This window comes from Orcinus orca, chromosome 15 (assembly GCF_937001465.1).
Source record: "Orcinus orca chromosome 15, mOrcOrc1.1, whole genome shotgun sequence".
In the NCBI taxonomy this organism is placed as follows: Eukaryota; Metazoa; Chordata; class Mammalia; order Artiodactyla; family Delphinidae; genus Orcinus; species Orcinus orca.
In genome coordinates this window covers 15971108-15989798 of record NC_064573.1, presented here as the reverse complement: position 1 = coordinate 15989798, position 18691 = coordinate 15971108, and the positions used below count along the sequence as shown (strand labels likewise).

The 18691-nt window shown below is 48.6% G+C and overlaps 1 protein-coding gene across 2 annotated transcripts in view; it reads right to left on the bottom strand.

The window, feature by feature from the left end:
• ALPK2 (alpha kinase 2) overlaps nt 1-18691 on the bottom strand; it is a 154143-nt gene that overhangs the window by 39948 nt on the left and 95504 nt on the right. For both annotated transcript variants that reach the window (XM_049697699.1, XM_033424931.2), the window contains exons 5-6: nt 6016-9388; nt 3005-3152 (exon numbers count right to left, since the gene is read on the bottom strand). In XM_049697699.1, the coding sequence (XP_049553656.1) occupies nt 3005-3152; nt 6016-9388 (3521 nt within the window). The remainder of the gene's footprint in view (nt 1-3004; nt 3153-6015; nt 9389-18691) is intronic.

Genomic DNA, 18691 nt, shown 5'->3' with positions numbered 1-18691 from the left:
TTGCACCTTTTTGAATCAATAGGGGGAAAGCTCGGTTTCATATTCTCTTACCCTGTAAGGGACACAGGTTTTTGCTTTTAGGGGGAGGAACGGCCAAATGCACAAAGGGCCAAACGGGAGTGGAGCGTCGCCGGGGAGACAAGTGCAAGCAAAAGAAGCTCCAAGTGTGACCGGAGTTAACACAGCCAAGGACTCAATCGGCCGGAGGGGGAGGGCATCTAAACGGGGGGCTTCTCAGAAGCGCCCAGAATCCATCAGCAGCCCCAGGGAGCAGGGGTGAGGACTGCCAGCACCCGGTGCCCACCTTCCAGCCTGGGTGGAGACGTCCTTCCAACGGCCAACCACGGAGAACCTGCCTCTGATGGCAGCCAGCTCTTCCCTCCCTGCTTGTCCGGCAGCAATGATGTGATCTGTGCTCAGCTTTCAGCCAATCCACTCCATGGGGACAGTGGCCCTTTCTAACGCCCAGGCCACTCCCAAGCACCTCTCTCCCCAGAGTGGAGAATGGGTTCCTGGTTACCAAGGAGGTGCTGACGGCCAAGGCAGCACTGAAGGGTGCCAGCTTGAGATCTTCTTGGAGCCATTGCACAAGCTACCACTTTCTTCTTGGTTTCCTCAGAGAACATTCACCTTGTCCTAGCCACAAGCACATGTCCTGACACCTAATTTCCAAAATTTAGCCTATTAAGGAAAAGTATCCTAAACCTGGGGACAAAGGCGAAAGGATGATTGAGTGTCCTTTGTGTGTCACTGGTTAATGGGCTCACCCAAGGAGAAGTTAGTTATAGCAGATGCTCCTCTGTCGGACTTTGCTATTTACTCTTTAAACATCTTTGTAAGATGTTACAGAAAAACCCGAACGAACTTTTTGGTCAACCCAATAGAACCCACCCAGTTATAACTTCTCCTGGACAGAAACCTACAAAAGATAACTCCCAAGGTTTATTACCTGTTGAACATTAACAAGTTTCGTATCCATTTGCAAACATTCCAGCATTCTTTTGCCTGATTAACTGTATAAATCCATTCCTCAGATGTTCCTTTAAACAGCTTTCCCATCTTACTCATTATTTAATGAGTTAGAGAAGGAAGATCTTTGTTACATGTTCCTGTTACATTTGTTTGACAGATCAACTCTTTGATAACTATATCTTGACAAGGCAGTGAGAGATTTCTTGGAGGGACATGTAAAGGAAACATGCAGGGCTTCCCTGGTGGCGCAGTGGTTGAGAGTCCGCCTGCCGATGCAGGGGACACGGGTTCGTGCCCCGGTCTGGGAAGACCCCACATGCCGTGGAGCGGCTGGGCCCATGAGCCATGGCCGCTGAGCCTGTGCGTCCGGAGCCTGTGCTCCGCAACGGGAGAGGCCACAACAGTGAGAGGCCCGCATACCGCAAAAAAAAAAAAAAAAAAAAAAAAAAAAGGAAACATGCAACCGGAATTAGGGGTGAAAATTTGATAACGTTTGAAAATCCACCTGAAATATAAATGACTTAATATCAAAGGAGTTATGACTCCCAAATCTCCAGTGGTAGCACAGGGAGGGCACATGGGTGCGCCTAAGCCAGACAGTGTTACCCAGAAGAATGAAGCCAACCTCCCCAAGAACTTAAAGGCCTGGGCCACGTGTCATTAGTAGACGGCGTGCCTACTGAGGTCACACACTTTCTAGAGGGAGGCTACGTTCTCTAAAGACACCTCAGATGGAAAAGGGACCTGAAAGATTCAAGTGCCAATTTTCAGCTTAGATCAAGAGCAAAAAACGCTGGTTCATTTTCTTGGCTGACGGCTACGGAAAGTACTTTAAATGAATAATTAGCACTTTTTTTTTTTAAATAAAGCTCTAGGGAACCACCTTGATTTTTTAAAAAAATCAAGCCATTTATTCTTCATTGTGATTCTTAAGCCTTGCATAAGACAAGCAGGGTAATGATCAAGCCATTTATTCTTCATTGTGACTTTTAAGCCTTGCATAAGACAAGCAGGGTAATGACGGCCTTTTAGGTAAAGCAGCTTTATCACAATCATAGTTATAGGAGATGATAACTAGATAACTAGTTGGATTTCTGGCGTGATGTTACAGACAGGAAACTATAGCTCAAGTCTCCCATCGTTGCATTTGGAACAATTGCCAGATGTGTTCCAAGCAGACATTTGATTTAATTTTACAGGAAACTGATTTCTCTCACTTTTTCAGCCGATCTGTGATAAGATTAGTGGGTTAAGAACACCTCCCGTGACTCAGGGAGCTGTACTAGGACCTCCTTTGGCAGAAAGGAGCTTCTGAGAATTGTCTGAGTTAGGCTGGTTTCCATCGAACCAGGGCATCTGTTTCTAGAATGAGTCACACCTCCTCAGGTGCAAAAGACAAAGCTTGATTTGCCAGTTCACTCGAGCAAGGATTTATTGCTGGAAAGCCTCTTGAGGAAGGTTCGTTCCACACGGGGTATCCTTGGCAATGATGCTCAGTTATCTCTCCTCTCCTCCCCTTCAGCTCCTATGGCCCCAGATATAAACTGGTTTTCCCATCTTAGAGAGGGCAGCTTACCACCCTGGGTAGATGCCACTTTTCTGTAACCTCACGGATTGTTTTTTCCTTTTGATTTACCTTCTTAGTTTTTGTTAGGTTAATGGGAATTTATGAGAACAGCAAAATGCACGGGCATATAAAAGACAGCTCTTTAATCTTGGGACCACAGGACCTCAGACTAGATGATTGGACAGGTTCCCCTGATTTTTAAAAATGTGATGAAAGGTTTGTGCCTTCCTAAGGCCACCAAACGTGATGGTAGCCAAGGCAAGGCAAGAACGCTTCACCATCCTCCCTGTCCAGGTATCTGTCCTTTTGTTACTTACTTTTCTTGGATACTCTGGGTGTGGAGTTTCTGCTTCAATCTTCCTTTTACTTCCTATAATTTACTATTTTCCTTTAGAACCATGTTGTGAAATAAACAACCAACTGTGAAAAGTAACGGGGGGGTGGGGGTGGGGGTGGATATCGCACCTTCTCTGCACTTGGGCTATCGACTTTGAATCTTTCATCCACCAGATAGTAGAATCTTCATGAATCTCTGCAAACTGGCAGCTTAATTTTACATTTCCAGAGTGGTCGGGGAACATCTCAGCCTGGATCTTTTTCAGTAATACTGGAGCTGGAAACAAGAAACTTGTAGGTCAGTGTTCTTATAAGAATTGCAGAGAGCCTTAGGGTGGGCAAGAGACTTTCCCATTTTATCACATTTAATTCTCACTACAATCCCAAGAGACAGGGATAATAATCATTACCCTCCATTTGGTGGGTGAGGGAATCTGGTGTCTGAGGGGAGACGGTACTTTCCTCAACAGATAGAAAATGAACAAGTCAGTAACAGGCAACTCCCACTTTTCATTACTTAAAATTCCTGAGTGAGGTCTGCAATGCACGAAGTGAAACAGAACTTGAAACTTTAAAAAAATTGATGGGAGGGATGGGGGTTGTAGATACCAAGTCTATAGGACCTGGGCCAAATAAAGATGCTTTTAGATGACTACCAGATGATCCAGGTCAAAATTAAAGCTGGGGGTTAGGAAGTAGAATAAAATCTGGACTAGCCGAGTGATGTGGCTCAGCCCCCAGGTGTAAAAGGCAACAACAGTAAGTCATTTGCTGAAGAATATTCATCCATCTTTCCCCTCGATCACAGTTATCTTTGCAGAAAGATATCGGACATCACTGCAATCCATTAGGAGATCAATTTCATTAGCGAAAGAGAACTGTCTACTTGAATGAAATAGGAGCAATACACAATTCCCAGGGGTTAGGCTGAGCTCTTTTTAAATAAGGGACGAGAGGGTGGCACACCAGGTAAATGTGTAATTACTCAGGGCAGCCACTGGGCGGCAGCCTAGACAAGAGGAGGATGGCTGACACAGCCAGGTGGTCAGAATAATTTGGCAGGTAGAGGTTACTGGAAACGTGGTGTTGGTCTATTTCACACTGAGTTTCAAAATTACACAGCATTGGTAACAAAATGTTATAGAATCCACAGGCAAGCCCAAAATCATCAATACCGATGCTTTGTTTGCTCTGCTGCCTCAGATTCCACTGCTGTGAAATCGTTAATGTGTTAAATGTGCCTCCCGTCTCTTGGCAACAGACTTGGCTTGGATAACAGTGCGTATTGAAAAGCTTGTTTTCTTCCCAGGAAGTAATAATGGGGCTCTTGGGTTACAAATGCTTGCATTAGAGAGTAGCTCAGGGTACTAACAATATTATGGGAGAAAGATTAAATATACCAAGTCCTTACTGACGGCAAAACTCATTTCACTTCATCTGGCCCTACCTAGCTACCGGTGCTAGGTGGTCTGCCCCACGGTGTCAAGCTCTTTCTCTAGAGTCTTGACCAAGCCCACTGCTCCACCTGGGACATATTTCCTCAAGGGCCCTTCCTGGGTGATTTGCTGACACCTAAGTGTTCCTAAGGCTGCCAACCCTGTCCACAACCCGTTGTAAGTTCTGAAGACAAAACTGGGGGAGGGGAATTCAGGGAAAGGCATAAAATGGGCAGAACTAAATGAGGGTCTAGGATAGGAAGCTGGCTTGGTCAGGAGGCCTCAGGACTTTGGGAAAGGTCACCTGTCCGTGTGGGATGGAGGGAAAAAACAAAACAAAACAGAGGGAGCTAAAATGAGGCTCGAGAGGGAAGCTAGGTTTCTCTGCGGTGTATATTCTGCCCAAGTGTTGAGGGCAAAGGATAGAGAAGTCCCCTGTGACTATAAAGCTTTGGTTGTACTAAGCTTTGAATGTGGAAAAAAAGTTTACTCAAGTTCTATTTCTTTCAGAGTTATCCAAGTCATCCCTAACATCCCAACACACACACACTCCTAACTCCTCCCCACCCCACCCCCAGAAGGCTGTGCTCCCTGTGGCTGCAGCCCTTCATGCCTGGAGACGCAGCTCCGGAGATCAAGTCCTCCAATGGCACCTGGATGGTCCTTTCTCCCACGGAAACAGACAAGAATTCCAAATTAAGATTTTTTTCCTCTGGGCTGAAACCACTTGAGATCTCTTGAAAACAGGGTTTCATTCTCTCTAAATATGTTTTAAAACTCGGAAAGCAGTTTTGTGTTTGATCTTTTCAGCAGCAGGGGCTGTGGGCCCGTTTGCCGAGGTCTGGGAACACAGTAAGCACTGAGGTAAGAGGAAAAGCCTCTCCCCCGGGGTTAAGGAGGGCTGCAGCGCTCTGCTCCAGCTCAGGCAGGCACGTTACCTGGCTGCAATCTCTTCTGACTTCTGCCAGGTTTCATGGGAAGGGAAAGAGCTCAGGAAGAAGAGGCTGAAATCCGGGTGATGGGACGGAGTTTGGCATTGACTCGGTTCCCCAGGTGAAGCAGAATTGACTGCAGTTACCGGGGCTCTGAGCCTCAAGTGGTCTGAAACCTGGAACAGAGACCCAGGGGGGACTTCCCGCTCAAAGCGGAGGGCAAGTTGGAAAGAAAGTTTATACTCAAATTTGGAAGAAAACCCAACATCCAATCAGCCACTTCAAATAAAAAAAAAAAAAGATTAAAAGGAGGCTGCTGGACTGTACCTAAATGTTTTTCTGTCTATTTAATTACACTAATTAGCTACACTGATTAATGCTTCTGTTTCTTTAAAAAAATTTTTTGAAGGATAATTAAACAGAAAGGCGTAGTAATCACGCTCCCTCAGTTAAGCATACCTACAAGGCAGCCTATATCAGTGGTCCTCCCAGCACATCACCCAAGAACTCGTTAGAAACGCACTTTCTCCGGAATCAGGAACTCTGGGGTTGCGCCCAGCAACCTGTCTTAACAAGTCCTCTGGGGGATCCTGAGGCCGCTCAAGTTTGAGACCCAAGGGCCTACATGCCAGGCCACTGGTCACAGCCATAGCATCCGACACCTCCCCAGTGGACACGCACCTTAACTGCAAGGGCTCAGGTGGACACACGAACTTGACATCAGGTCAACAAACCCAAACGTTAACAATGATAGGAAGCAACACAGCCTCACCTGTCCCTTCGCTTTTGCGAGGTGGTCTTTTGGAGTCTTTTTTCTCATCTGTGCGTGATACCGATGTTTCGAGTTCAGGACTCTTTTTAAGAAAGATCGAGTTCTTTCTGGCGTTTTCTTTCTCTTCCAATCTCAGCCTCAGGGTGGCCACCCTGGACAGAATTTTCTTCTTTACTCCCTCAGCTATGTGTCCACTCCCTGGGGTTTCTTGCTTCCCCTTCACCTCCTCTGACCCAGTCACTGCTGGAGGGACCCTGGGGAGGCAGCCAGCTTGGGCCACCACAGGGAGGACCTTCTCCTCCCTTGACATTTTCCCACGGCCAAGGGTGGAGCCCTGCTGGCAGGGGTCCTGCAGCATCTTAGGAACTTTCCCTGATGCACATTCTCTGGACATGAGTGTTGCTGCTGGGGAGCCAGATGTGCTTGTGGGTTTGGTTTCCCCAACTGGGGGCTCCTCTATTTTATGTTCCTCAATTTTGTGGCTTCTTGAAAAGCCTGTGATGCTTTCCTCAAGAGATGAAGTAAAAAGCCCCCAAGTGAGACCACTAGAAGGGGGCACACGTTTCCCACACTCACTCTCAATAGCTCCCCTTTCCTTTAAGTCAGAAAACGCACACTGATGGTTTCTGGGCTCCACTAAATCGTTCTCAGGGAGGTCATGACTTTGACTTGTGGAGCCGTGAGTATCAACTCCAGAGGCGGGAGTCATTCTTGCAAGACCGCTAGAAAGAGGTAAAGTGGGGGAAACGAATTCTGCTTTGTTATTTTTACTTTGTTCAGCCTCCGCTAAGCGCCTCTCACTGCCCTCTTGTATTTGGCTTCTGCCGCGTCCCGTTGGAGTCGTTTCCCCACCTTTGACAGGACCCGGGACAGGCAAAATGGCAGAGCGTACGTCCCCCTTCGCTCCGTCACGTTGGCTTTGTCTCGCCCCCTCTCCCCCACTGTGCCCTTGGTCTCGGCTGATGGTGTTTTCTCTTGGAATGGCTTCCCCACTTTGCTGGGGGCACGGAACTTGAAAGATGGATGGTTGGACCTCTACTCTCTGGCCCAAGTTTCCATCATTCAATTTACTCTCCACTCTGATGGCCCCCAGTGTGGATTCAGAAGGCTCTGGTGTTTCCACCCTGGCCCACTCCACACTTGTTTCATCAGTGGGATCTACAGAGGACTCTAAGATTTCAGGGCAGGTCAGGAACTGTTTAAAGAAGGAAGGGCGATCCATCTTGAGTTGGCTTTCCTCTTGGTTTTGACTTGCACTCTTAACATTTTCCTTCCTTCCAGTTCTGGAAGCCTCTGATAGCAAGTCTGTGACACATAATTCTTTTTCATCTATAGGGTCCACAGAGGACTCCAGGAGTCTGGGTTGGCTCCAACACTGGGAGGAAAGACAACTCCAGTTTGCATGGCCGGCTAGGTCTTCACCTTTATGGATTTCTCCGTTATTAGCAATTGCTGAGCCGGACTCAGCCTGAGGACTGCAGGCTGATGCTGTCTCAGAGGGGTCCAGTTCAGGCACGGCAGCATCAGTCTTTAGAACGTCAGATACAGCCCAGACCCCACCAGGGATGAGACCAGGTTCTGACTCCTTGCACTTAGAATCTGTCAGTTGTCTTGGTGGCCAGGTTTCTGAAATGGAAGCCTCTAGAGTTATAATCTTCACCCGTTTACCTGCTTCCCAATATCCTGGACCGCCCTCTTTAGGCTCCCCCAGAAGGGTATTAGAGGGAGACGGAACATTACTCAGAGCCTGGCTATCATCTCCCGTTATAGATTCAGCCACCATGGGCACACGAGTCCCCAGGCCCGAGCTCTGTTGCCTTCCCTCCCTGGAGTTGGCCGATGAGTGGTCCAAGAGTACCAGGTTTATTTCCCCTGGTACAGCAGACGTCATGGGCAAGCTTTCTTGGAAATTTTCATCAAGAGAACCCTGCTGGACACTCTGTGTTGTTTCACTTCCTTTTTCTTGGAAATTCTCTTCAAGGCTCCTGGTGTCTGCTCTGCCCATGGTCTGGCTCTTTCCAGACTGGTTATCAATCTGAAGAGGGGCATTGCTACAGAAATCCTCTCCCTCTGAGAGCTGAGGAACGTGGACGTGGATTCCTGGTCCACCGGGAGCCACGCACGCTAGCCCTTTTGAAGATGCAGTTGTAGAACCATTTAAAATATGACCCAATTGTGCGTTGGAAGGAAGTTGAGAAAAATTGTCATCTGGTGCCCGAGTTGAGCTCTCGTCAGGGCCACCTACATGGCTGTTCCCAGCAACTGAAACAGGGAGGTATTTGGGTGGTTGGCCTTTGGTGGCAATGGTAACAGTGGATGTGTCCCCACTCTCCCCAGTCACCTCAAAACACTCAAGATTAGCAATTAATGTTGTTGGCTTCTCCTGAGGAAACTTCGCTGTTGAACTATGACTGGCCGGTGTGTCTGCAGTGACCGGGGCACTGGAGCTAGAGCTCTCATCACCACCTTCTTTAGACCATTCCAAAGAGTCATTCTCAGAAGACAGAGGCTGTCTTTCCTCGAGCCCACCTGAGTGACTGGGGCTCAGCTCCCCCTGACCAGCCTTTACCATGGAGGCCAACATGGAGGTGGAACCCTCCACCTTGCAGAGATTTTCCCCAGTGGCACCTTTACTGGCTTTCTGTGAAATGTTCCAGATGAGAGCACTGATAAAAAGAGGGAACACTGCAGAGGTTCTCTCATTGCTGCTTCCGTATGTAGACTGTGGAGGCTGAGAACCTTGTGTCTGAGAAAGAATATCCAGTGCCTTGTCATCAGAAGAACACAGATCAGATGCTTTGCTTTGACCTGCCAGCTCGAAGTCCACGGAGCAAATTTCTTGAGGCAAATATTTACCAGCTGGGGCTCCAACAGGAGAGCTCACAGTATCACACGCTTCTTGGTCACCTGCTTCAGGACAGCCTAGCACACACGCTGTTACTCTGTCTCTTGGCCCAGCACACGCAGTTTCCAAGGTGGGGACGGTATGTACAAATTCAGGGGAAGCAAGAGAGGGAGCCCGGGGCTCCCCGGGGTCAGCGCTGTTCTCCTGGGGGAGACGCGCCGACGGCTCACAGCGGGGCATATTTTCACTATTGGCTTCTGGGATGCTCAGCTCACACCCTAGGTCTCCCCAGGGACATCCAGGTGTGCTGTCTTCTCCATCTTGGTTTTCTTCGTGCCGTGGGCCTTGGGTACACCTTTCTACCTCCAGGTGTTGGGCCAATGATGCGTTTTTCGTGTCGATGCCTCCTAAATTGGAGAAGGAATCTATCGTGGTCATAGTAAATGCGGACTCCTCCCCAGTAGGCTCTGAGAAAGCTGGCATTCGGCTGAGAGAGATTTGCTCCCTGACTGTTTCCTGAATTTGCACCTAGAAGATGAAAAGTGATATTAGTAGAATCGTTCCTGGGAGATCCCACAACAGGGCATAACTGCAATCCCAAGAGTGTTAATCCTTGATGACTATAATCTCAGACAATGAGAAGGAATGATTGAGATCTAAACACAAATCCCCAAACTCTAGCTATTAGAGACATCCTGAAGAAAAGTTTAAGCAACTGCATGTTCCAGGGGGTCTTGGTCAAATTCCCCATTAAAAGCAAAAGGCCTCCTGACAATCATGTAATGATTTCTTGCCCATCTCGCAGGAAAAAAAGATGGAATTACATGTTAAATTACATGTTAACTTCTTTGACCGTCACAAGAGCTTGTGAATCTTTTCAGAAGGAAATTTCACATAACCATAACAAAATATGCAGTGCTGGGCTTCCCTGGTGGCACAGTGGTTGAGAGTCCGCCTGCCGATGCAGGGGGTGCGGGTTCGTGTCCCGGTCCGGGAAGATCCCACACGCCACGGAGCGGCTGGGCCCGTGAGCCATGGCCACTGGGCCTGCGCATCTGGAGCCTGTGTTCCGCAACGGGAGAGGCCACAATAGTGAGAGGCCCGTGTACCGCAAAAAAAAAAAAAAAAATGCAGTGCTTGTAAAGCAGCAATGAGCACACTTTGTCCCCCGAGTAGGCCATCTTGCTGGTTAATTACTAAAGAGGCATGTCTTTTGAACCCACCTCTAATGAAGTAATGGAGTTGTGATTGGCCTTCAGCACTGCCAATCATTTCTGCCCCAGGAAGGTTATAAAATCTTGAAGTGCCTCACCCACTTTAAGACAGATGCCCTGCGGCAGGCAAACCATATCCACAAGACGTAGGGGGTTCAGGACTTCTTGGGTTTTGGGGAAGAGATATACAGACAGGGGAAGAGAAAGTGAGGAAAGGGGGAGGACAGAATAAATCTCACTTTCCGAGGAGTGAACCCATCATGGTACTATCTGACTGTCCTGCGACACTGGGTATTGTTCAAAGAAGTAAACTCAGTCTAAATTCTTGCCTCTTGAAACTTTTAGCTCATTGATTATTTCGAAATATATGAGAATTATGCCCAGCCAAGGAGAAGGGAATCGCTGATCTGAGGCAAGCACCTCCTTCTTTGCCCCCAGGACTCCTGCTTTGAAGCAGCCCCGTTCAAATGTGCGGGCATCGATGACTGGGCTTACAGAGGCGAGGAGAGTCTCTCCCCCAGCGCACGACAACGTAGAGCTGAAGTACACGTAGCTCCAGGGTCCTGACGCTTATTCCCATCAATCACGTGTGACAATCAGTCAATCCCTTTACACACCGTCAGTAGGAAACAGGACAACAGTGTACCACTCCTGCTTTCCACACTCCCCAAGGCTGCCTGCAGCCACCGATTCACCTCTCCTTTTCTCCTGCGGGGTATCCTGATGTTCATTTAACTCATTTGGTTGACATAAAAGTGCTGAATAAGAAATTTAGTTTCCTGTGCTATAAATTCCGTGAGTGCTAGGACCATTCATCAATTCAAATATTTATTGAATACCTCCAACGTGCTAGAAAGTATCCCAGGTGATGGGATACAATACAGGCAAAATGCCCATCTGCAGGGAGCTCCCATTCTAGGCTGTTTAAGGCCCGGTACAGTGGTTGGCACCTAGCAGGGGCTCCATAAACACTTCTTGAAAGAATCAGTAAATGAATGAACACCACGCATGAGTCAGATCTACTCAACTTCCCCCATTAAACCTCTAAATTTGAAAGGGTTGGAGCTTTCATCTGCTTCTGTCTTCGGGACAACTCTCTTTTAAGAGACTTCTAGCCACAAGCAGAAGCACTACTGGTTCATATCCTGTGTTTCTAAAGGGACTCTATATATTTTTTTCCATCATATGAAAATGGAAGAGGGAAAAGAAATATCTGGTAAATAAGTTTTGGTTTTTTGGTTTTGTTTTTTTAAGTGTCCAGGACTTTAATGTGTTCATGGTTTCCCCTCTATACCTGAACATCTATAACGTGTAGAGAATGTTCTTTTCGTTTGCTAATTTGGGTTTCTTGTTTTGTTTTGTTTTTTTGAGCTATAGCACAAATCTACTGAACTATTAAAAGCATAGAAAGCATAGGGCTTCCCTGGTGGCGCAGTGGTTGAGAGTCCGCCAGCCAATGCAGGAGACACGGGTTCGTGCCGCAGAGCGGCTGGGCCCGTGGGCCATGGCCACTGAGCCTGCGCGTCCGGAGCCTGTGCGTCTGGAGCCTGTGCTCCGCAACGGGAGAGGCCACAACAGTGAGAGGCCCGCATACCGCAAAAAAAAATCATAAAAGCATAGAAAGCATGGGTAGCTTCCTGGTCATGATTTGAGAGGTGTAGGGAGATTATCTGATCAAAAACACCAGGACCCTCTCCTGAGCCTTCCTCCCTGCCTGAGCTTCCACTACCTATGTCAGCCCTTTAAGATCTTGTCATCATCACAACATCAGTGCCCGACATTTAAGGACTAGCTGCCATGTGTAGGATTCTCTGCCAGGTACTGGACAATTTTTTCCAAAGGGCTCCAGTCAAAAGGCCACTGTGTTACTAACTGGGATGCTACCCACCCATTATTGCTAATTAGCGTATCAGAGTTGTAGGCTGATACACCTGGAGAGGATGAAACACAGGAGAAGTAAGCTTTGATTAGGGTGGTTTGGTCATTGGGATATATCCTAACCATGGTGTATCATGCCTTGACTTACAGGAGAGTCCTGTTCCTACTAAGGTAGACTGATTCCTCCCCTCTCTACCTTTTAAACTAAAATCCTACTTTAAAATAGCCTGGTGAAGCTCCACACATAAAGAAATATGGCGAATCCTTGACCATGTAAAATTCATCCACTTGAGTATTTACTGAGCACCTACTATATACCAAGCTGTTCTAAGGACTGGAGAAGCATCAGTGAACACAGAAGACTGCTGGCCTTTTGGAAGTTAGGTTCAAGCAAGCAGCCATACAAATTGGTTCACTGCTGATGTGAAACTCCATAAAATGTGATTGTAACCAATGGACGTTCTCAAAGCAGAGCTTTTCACGGTCCAGTGCATACTTGCTGAGGTTCACAGCGTTGGTTCCAAGGGCAGCCTCCTCGGAGGCCAACTCAGAGAAAGGGAAACCACAGGCTCACACCTTTCAAATGAGTCAGACCTTTCTTTCAGCGGGAGATCTCTTAGTTAAGTCATTATGAAAGAACTCCAGCAAACGATTCTCCTGCTGCTCAGCTATTCTCATGACGGAGTGAGTGGTGAGACACAGGTGCTTTTGTTATGTAGGAAAATTATCCTTATTCAGGTGAGGGGGAGGAGAGTTTAGGGCTCTTGTCGGAAACCCATCGTGGTGTGTGGACTCAGGACTGGCCGCCTGGGCTTCAGCTTAATCACGTATTGCATTCGTGACCCCATGTAACCTCTTTTTTTTTTCTATTTTTGCGGTACGCGGGCCTCTCAGTGTTGTGGCCTCTCCCATGGCGGAGCACAGGCTCCGGACGCGCAGGTTCAGCGGCCACGGCTCACGGGCCCAGCCACTCCACGGCATGTGGGATCTTCCCGGACCGGGGCACAAACCCGTGTCCCCTGCATCAGCAGGCGGACTCTCAACCACTGCACCACCAGGGAAGCCCTCCATGTAACCTCTTTAGCCTCTCTGACCCTCCGTCTCTTCCTCTAAGGCTAACCACACGCACGTCAGCACTATCCTGTCGAGTGCCTGGCACTCGCTGACATTCGTTTCCCTTGTTCTGTGAGCCCCGCACTGCAGGGATCTTATCCATCAAGTGGAAGAGAAGGAATCAGTGGTGACCTTCCTTTTACTCCTGGAGCAGGACTGTTTGTTAAATTCCATCCCTCTGGCCATTAGCACAACTCATCAAGAACTGCTGTTTATCTTCCCACACACACACACCTTGTCTCTTCAGCTGGATTATAAGCCATCTGAGAAGAGGGATCTTATCTCATACCACCTTCTATTGTTAGTCACTGAAATTAGTGTCATGCACTTCGTGGCATCCAGGACACTCCCTCTAATGATGAAGATAACCCTGCACATCATGGGGTGGGTGAAGAGACAACACACCTTCCATGGGATCCACGGGAGACACAATTAGGGGCAGAATTTCTTGGAAAGGCTAACAGGTGGAAACAACGTGGTTGTAAAATCAGGCATGTTGGATAGAGGAGGGGTTGGAGACGGTTGTGCAAGCAGAGTTAAGTTTCAAGCTTCACGCTGCTTTCAAAACCAGCTTTGGAAGTGTTACTCTTTGGTCTACCCCTCCCGCTGCTGGTACTCATTCATGTTTATTCACTCAGTAATAGAGTCCTTACTATGTGCTAAGGTTCTAAAAAAGTTCAGCAAAGAATAACAAGTCCTGCCCTCAGAGCTAGTGAGGAAGCTGATAAAGAAGCAGTCATGGGCTTCCCTGGTGGTGCAGTGGTTGAGGGTCCGCCTGCCGATGCAGGGGACACGGGTTCGTGCCCCGGTCCGGGAAGATCCCACATGCCGCGGAGCGGCTGCACCCGTGAGCCATGACCGCTGAGCCTGCGCGTCCGGAGCCTGTGCTCCACAATGGGAGAGGCCACAGCAGTGAGAGGCCCGCGTACCGCAAAAAAAAAAAAAAAAAAAAAGATCCCTGCAGTGCAGAAACCAGAGGGTGCTCTCTTAGGTATCAGTTCTTAGATAATTCTCGGACAGTCCAGTGCGGTCTCAGGAGACCTCTCTACTGATGAGAGCGCGCAGGTGTGGCAGACGTTGCTGATCCTCGACTCCCTCCTCCCTTGCCACCTCCAACTAGAGGAGGTTGGAAAACCACGTATGCTCCCAGCCTCCTGCATAGCCATTAGTCAGTTCTGGCTAATGATGTAAGGGGAATTCCACTAAGGAGCTTCCGGAGAAGCTTTGCTTTCCTTATATAGAAGGCACAGACACGGTAGGTACCTTGCCTACCCCCTTCCTTCTTCCTGTGACGAACTTGTGATGCCTGATGCTGCAGCAATCAACTTGCAGTCACAAGGCAACCAGCACGAGAATGAAAAGCCCACTACAGCTGGTGGAGCAGAAAGGATGGACTTGGGAGCTGGTAGGTATCCTCAAGCCACTGGACCAACACCGAGGGCCTTCTACCCCTAGACTTGTGAAGGGAACAACAAAAGTCCATATGTTTGAGGCTGCTGGTAGTTGGTTATTCTGTTAACAGCATCTAAAAGCTTTCCTACTGGATGCTAGAGGAAAGGATATGGCTGAAGGGTGAAGGAAAGGGCACATGAGATTCACCTGGAGCCCTTCGAAGGCAGGGATCAGCTTGAAGGACAGTGTCACAAAGGGCACCGGGTGTGGCTCCTGGACAGGGTGCTGGGGAGCTGGTCAAAATAACAAGGGATCGATAGGGCCTGGGGCAAGGTGAACGTGAAGTAGAAGGTGGGCGGTGGGAGGATGGGGAAATGTGAAAAGACGGATCAAAGGAGAGGCCATGGTTCGAAAGGCCACATTCAACCGCCCAGAGCCAGGAGAGGTAAGCCCATCAGCTCCTGGCTTCAGCTGGGCAGTCCTGCCATAGACTGCCATGTCCTCCCACCGCCCAGAGCCAGGAGAGGTAAGCCCGTCAGCTCCTGGCTTCAGCTGGGCAGTCCTGCCATAGACTGCCATGTCCTCCCGTGGGACAATTTAACTCCTGTTTCTTTTTAGATGTTCCTTATCTGGACTCGATGCAAATAGCACCATGTCCCTCGATGGTTATCTATACATCAGTCTCCCCCTGGGGTTCCAGGAATCTTTAAATGGGAGTTCCCCCACTCCCCAGCCAGCCTGGGCTGGCTGCAGCCTCGCCCACTGGCTAACCTTTCCTAAGTGTCTGCTGAGCCCTCACTACGGGGCACAGCGTCATTTGTCATTCGATAGAGCAAATCCATACCACCTGGGGCTGGGAAACTGAAAATAGCCTGGTCTCCAGCCAAAGAAAGCTTAAAGGCAAACTAGAACATTTCAAGAACTTGAGTTTATTTTTAGGAGTTGCTGGGATGCCCAGAAAGGAGCTTCACTGAAGGCTTTGAATGTTAAAAGAACACGAAGTGGAGGACACACGTCTAACGTCCCCAATCCTGGGAATTCCCTGGCAGTCCAGCAGTTAGGACTCTGTGCTTTCACTGCCGAGGGCACGGGTTCGATCCCTGGTTGGGGAACTAAGATCCCACAAGCAGCGTGGCACAGCCAAAAAAATAAAAAAAAAAAATCCCCAAACCCTGAAACCCCCTCCTCACTTGACCAACCCTTCTCCATTCAAGACCCTCCTGGGAGGCATGAAATCTTCAGCCAGCTGGGGTTATAATCCTGGCTGATTTCCTGGGAAAGAAAGAGTTTGTAAAACACCAATTTGATTTCTTGGGAGAGGACTGGGTTTCCATGACGAATACCATTTCCTAGAGCTAAGGGGCCCCGTGCACCAGCGCAGTCTTTGCCTGGTAACATGGTGAGCCAGAGTCCCAGAGCCCAAGCCAGAAGCTTGTGTTTTTGTGCATCTCAGGTGACGTAAGTCTCAGCACCACTACTAGTGATAATCACCAAGCCCTGTGTAGCCCTTAGCACCTAGCAGGCACTGCTCTAAGCGCTTTACAGGCGTTAATACGGTTAACATTTGCAAAATGGTATAGACATGTATGACTTTGGGACTTAGGGTTGTGTAATGTTAAGGAGAAATACCAGCTATTCTAACACATAAGACCATCTCATGGTAAACTCCCATGGTCCACAAAAGCAACTGTCTTCCTTTCCCATATGGGCATCTTTGTTTTCCTGCATCTGAGAGTTTGCTGGGCGATGAGAGGACAGCCTTGATTTCCACATATGCAACTAGGAGCTATGCCAACATAAGAAAAGTGGAATTGGGAAGGCTAATGATTTTTCTTGAATACCACCATGCATTTCTGAGCACTCTTCGTGTTTCTTGCTATGTCCCAAACAGACTGGCACTTGGATGACGAGGTGAAAGGCAAGTGGAGCAGGGTGATGGATGGAGCAGGGGGCCTCAGAAAAGCCAGGTGTTTATCCTGGATGCACTGCCTCATGGGAAATGGCTTTGGTGAAGTCACTGGATCTGAGGCTGTTTCTTCCACAGTAAAATGAGGGTTGGAGAGTACCTCTTGGCCCTCGCTAGCTTTGGTGTTCTATGACCTGCTGCCATGGAAACAATACAAACATTGAAGTGAGGCTTAAACCTCACCTTCCACTTAGAGCAGCTTTTAACTCCTAAGGCTTCTAGATCTACCTCGACTACCTATGAGGGTTGTTAGGGGAAAGGACACATACGTAGAGTGATTCAGGACAAGCCAGTGGCGGCCCCAGGGAGGATCAGGAAAGAGACAGAGTGGGCTGGAGAACGCTCCCCGATTCCCAGCTCGTCTCTCCTCTATGTACTAAGTGCCCCATCTTTTTAGTGGGCTGCACTGTGTCCGCATATGGGCCCTGAATTGATCCTGCAGCGTTCTAGAGGCCCACAGACCTAGTACATGGCAATGAAAACCATCACGGCCACACAAGGGACGACCAGCAGCTGTCAGCCTCTAAATCCTTTTTGGCGTTGAGAAAAATTATGGCTTCTTTCACCCAGAAAGTCTCGTTTTCCCCACAGTCTTTCAAAGAATCAAGAGCTTCCAGACCCACTTGAGTCCCTTGATTCCCTCCTCCAGGCCCCTGAGGCCACGGAGGGAATCCCAGCTGCGGGTTCTGAGCTAGGAACATACCCAGCTGTGGCATTATTCCCACAGACCAAACTTCTCTGCAGATTTCGGACTAGATAACAAGGAGGGGCGGGGGGAGGGGTGGTGTTAAACCTTAGGTTCCAGAAGAACATTCGCAAAAATCCGTCTCCCTTTACAGTTTCTAGAATGTGTGAGCAAAACCAAAACCTAGTAGCAGTTACCGTACTACCCTGACAATAATACATGGTACACAGCCAGTTCTTGTAAACTTTAGAAACAGGAAATACTTGTCATGGTTACTATGCTACTTGCCTATTCAGCGAGGCTTCAAAGTGTACAGGGGTGATGCTACTTGGCACTTGGAACAGCTGAACATGAGCATAGAGCAGGTTGCCTGTCCTGGACGGCCATTACCAAAAATGAAAAAATGTAGGACTGGGGCTTGAAGAGTCCCTTACAGGCCATGTACTTCAAGTAAGCAGCAGGACAGCTACAGGTCCTTAGGTTAGGCTTCTGGTTAAACAGAAAATATCCCCCAAAAGAGCACAGTTTTAGGAGGGCAGCCGGCAGTTACCCAGCCGGCTGTAACAGTTACCCGATTAGAATCAGAGACAGCTTCTTCAGCAGGAGACGCGAAGTTCCCTGGACAGTGAGATCCATGAGTGGAGGACAGGGTTAGTCTTACTCATCGTGGTGCAAGGCACATAGTAGGTGCTCAAAAATAGGTCAAAGGAGTGGACATCCAACCAGTCTGTTCTTGGTCCCGTGTCCCTTTGCCGACAGAGGCAGGGAGGGTTTGTCCATCCCTTCAGAGTCTGGTTCTCGTCTAATTCTATCGAGACGTTGATCTTCTACCCGCTAACCTGCCCGAGGGTCCTGTGCTTTGGTTAATATGTACTTGCCGCTAAACTAACTCTTCTTCACCGCTAATGACTTGGTGCTGTGTTGGCCTCAATCTTTAGATTGAAATGGAAGCCACCTGTTCTCTTTCGAGAAGTGTCTCTTATTTCATCTATGAGCAAATGAGGTTCCCAATACAATCCCCAAAGAAGACATCAGCATGGTTGTAACATGGGCAACAGGCACTGAAGATGGGGGAACCGGGTTGTGAATTTACAACATGCAACCAAAGGGTTAAGTTTAAACACCTGTACTTTAAAGACGAAGGCAGTCAGAGGCAAGGTGGGAATGGGGAGGGGCAGGTGCAGATTAGAAATTCAGGAACCTCTTTTGATGGAGCCGTCAGAAATCAACTTTCCCCTTGTAGATAGAAAAAGAATGATTCACCAAGAAGCTTCTGGAGGGCTTACCTGGTGGCGCAGTGGTTGGGAGTCCGCCTGCCGATGCAGGGGACACGGGTTCGTGCCCCGGTCCGTGAAGATCCCACATGTCGCGGAGCGGCTGGGCCCGTGAGCCATGGCCGCCGAGCCTGCACGTCCGGAGCCTGTGCTCCGTCCGCAACGGGAGAGGCCACAGCAGTGAGAGGCCCGCGTACCGGGCGAAAAAAAAAAAAAGCTTCTGGAAAGCTGAAGTTATTGGGGGAAAGACTTTAAAAACAAAGAAAATGTCTAGGACTCACTGATTTGGAGCTAGAAAGCAAAAATATA